We start from the raw sequence: 2,980 nt of genomic DNA, 5'->3' as shown, positions 1-2,980 counted from the left end.
CTGTCAAATTAAGTATATCCTATACAAGTTAAAGTTTGGAAAAAAAAAAAAAAAAAAAAAACAATTAGGTCATAATTTTGATAAAAGCTAACCTCATCTTTGTAGGCTTCCTTTTCATCTTCTTTGAAGTCCTGAATTGGACCTTTTCCAATGGACTCTGGCGAGAGTTCTTTGACTTGTCCTTCTTTCATGATCTCTAAACTGCCATCCTCCTCTCTTGTTTCCTTTTCACTGTCTTGGTATTTTTTTGTTGTTTCCTTTTCAATTGGTTTTGATGTGAAAAATGTATCATTGGCTTCAAAAATCTGTTCGTTATTGACATCTCCACTACCTGGAACTGGAATCTTATGCCCATCATGCACCTGTTTTAACAGATGAGCTTCAGAATGAAAATGAGTTGAATAGAATAAAACTATAGAAAATGAGAATTTTTGTGTGAATAAATAGACACACATATAGAAGTGTGCATGCATGTACAAACATATTGATAAATTACTAAATGTCCCAAAAGTTTAAACTATTAGGAAATTGTGAATTTAATCATTTAATAATAATTCTAACACTTCCACCTCACATGTGGGCCTAAATTCCTCTTTAATAAGTGAAGCCCAACACTTGGGATTCTTAACATGTTAAATGGGAGGTACAGTGGAGATGGGGATCGAACTTAGAATTTCCTGCTTTAATACTATGATTAATTACCGAATGTCCCAAATGCTTAAGCTATAAGGAAATGGTAAATTTAATCATTTAATAATAATTCTAACATATATATATATATATATATATATGTATATATATATATATATATCCATGTACATGCGTATTCATTTAATTATAAGTTCTAAATTGCAGTCAAACCTCTTCCAGTATTATATTGCTCCTCTCATCTTCACCGCTCAATGTTGGTGCTGGTTCTGTAAGACTTCTTACTGGTAAGCTTTGCTCAGCAGTCTTGTCTCCAGTGTATACAGAGTGGTCGACTTTAGTTCTGTCATTTTCAAGTGAGCCTTCTTCAATGTCATTACCTGCATTGGATGTTTAAGGTTCATCATCCTACAAACTCATTGGAGTATACATATATGTTGGCTGTAATTAAATATTTGACTTTGTTAGCAGTTATAGTAACTAGTGAGTTATCTGTGCGATGCACGGATAATGTTGTAATATTTTATATAAGATGGTTTTGGAGAATGTTGTATAAATACTATAACATAATTATTATAGAACTTTATTTGTAACGAGTCTATTATAAAAAACAACCGTTATAAATTTTACACATATATCCATTATAAATAGTCAATTGCAATGATGAGAAATAAAATAAATAAGTAAAACTTTGGAGGAATATTATAGAATAAAAGTTGATATAGAATGTGTCTTTCTCTTTCTTCTTAATTCTAAAAACAAATACACATACTAAACACCTACAGTCAATTACATCATTTACAAAAACCACAAATTCACAACGTCTAACCTTAACATCAAAGTAGTAATTGCCGTATGTTATCACCCAATATAAAATGAAAGCCCCCCTTTCCTTGGTTGTAGGCAACTCATACGGATTATGATTAAATGAAACAACAATGTTAGAGCTAGGTAGGTGTCATCGAAAGATTGAAGGTAAATGACATCGTTTTTTGACTGTGCATATTCGACATGGGATGGCTTAAAGGGCCATGACTAGGTATATATAAAGAGGTAGAAGTGCAAGAGGTGAAAATTGTGAATTAAAATGCAAAGAAGTTTGTGTGTATGTGTGAGGGATAAAAAGTCTTGAAACATTGAACCAAATAATATTTATTTTTTAATTAGAAAAGTCTTAAAACATTGAGCCAAAAAGTCAATAATTAATTTATTCTTATCTTGAGAATATTTCAATTCTCTTTGCATAGAATGCGCCACTTGGTAGAACCTTATTACTATTAGTTCTTACTTTAAAAAAAAAAAAAAAACTAAAATAGTGGGTATGCTAAAATAGTGTGTGGTGTATGCTTAGGCAATTAATAAGATATTAATGAGATAATAGTAAAATAAGTTAATGTGAACTTTTGGGTGACAGTAAAAAAAATTAATGAAAGAGGTAAAGAAAATGCTAAATGTAAAAGTAGAGCGCCACTGGGCAGAACCTCATGCATTCCCGCATGAGGTCTCTGCTTTTATATATATATATTGATTTGTGGCCGTACTGAAGTGTTGGTGAGCCCGTGAGCTTTTTCGAACAGTAGCTACTTGCTTGTTATCATGCACTAGTTTTGTTAATGATGATCATGGATTTGGTGTAATTCGTTTTTCCTTTTAAGAAGAAGAATTCCAGTGAAGAAGAATGGTGAGAAAATTGAAGGAATTGGCCACACAATGTAAAATCTGTTAGTTTGGATGGAAAACTAACAATTTCAATTAGTCGAAACTTTAGTAATAATAGATGTAGCAATTGAAATCTTTTGGACTAGATTGTGAAAGTGCCAAACCAAAGGGGGTAATTTGTGATTCATAAAGATGGAGAGATTGAAGATTATGTGAATTTTAGGATAAGAGTAAGGTGGATAAAGTAGAAAAATGCATCAAAAGTATTATATAATTGTAGAATAATTATTAAGTTAAAGGGGAAATTTATAAGACTGCTCTAAGACCGATTATGCTCTATGTACTAAATGTTAGGCTGTTAAGAAGTAACATATTCATAAAATGAGTGTACTTAATATGAGAATGTTAAGATTATATAAGTGGATATACACAGAAAGATAGCATTCGAAATGAGTAAATTTGCTTAAAGGTAGGGGTGACCCCTATTGAAAAAAAGGTGAGGAAGAGTTGCTTGAGATGATTTGGTCATGTTTGGAGGAGAGAGATTAATGCACCAATGAAAAACAGTGAGTTAATTTAAGTTGAGATAATGAAAAAAGGTAGAAGAAGAAGAAAAAAAAAAAAACATTAACGAAAGTTCTAAAAAATGACATGCCAATTGCGGAAGTAATGA

General features: G+C 31.3%; 1 protein-coding gene across 4 annotated transcripts in view; it reads right to left on the bottom strand.

The window, feature by feature from the left end:
* LOC142642856 (uncharacterized) overlaps positions 1-2,980 on the bottom strand; it is a 33,524-nt gene that overhangs the window by 24,572 nt on the left and 5,972 nt on the right. For all 4 annotated transcript variants that reach the window (XM_075817292.1, XM_075817310.1, XM_075817306.1 and 1 more), the window contains exons 4-5: positions 862-1,028; positions 93-362 (exon numbers count right to left, since the gene is read on the bottom strand). In XM_075817292.1, the coding sequence (XP_075673407.1) occupies positions 93-362; positions 862-1,028 (437 nt within the window). The remainder of the gene's footprint in view (positions 1-92; positions 363-861; positions 1,029-2,980) is intronic.

This window comes from Castanea sativa, chromosome 1 (genome assembly GCF_040712315.1).
Source record: "Castanea sativa cultivar Marrone di Chiusa Pesio chromosome 1, ASM4071231v1".
Classification (NCBI taxonomy): Eukaryota; Viridiplantae; Streptophyta; class Magnoliopsida; order Fagales; family Fagaceae; genus Castanea; species Castanea sativa.
The sequence above is the reverse complement of the archived record's forward strand: the minus strand, read 5'-3'. Positions and strand labels throughout refer to the sequence as shown.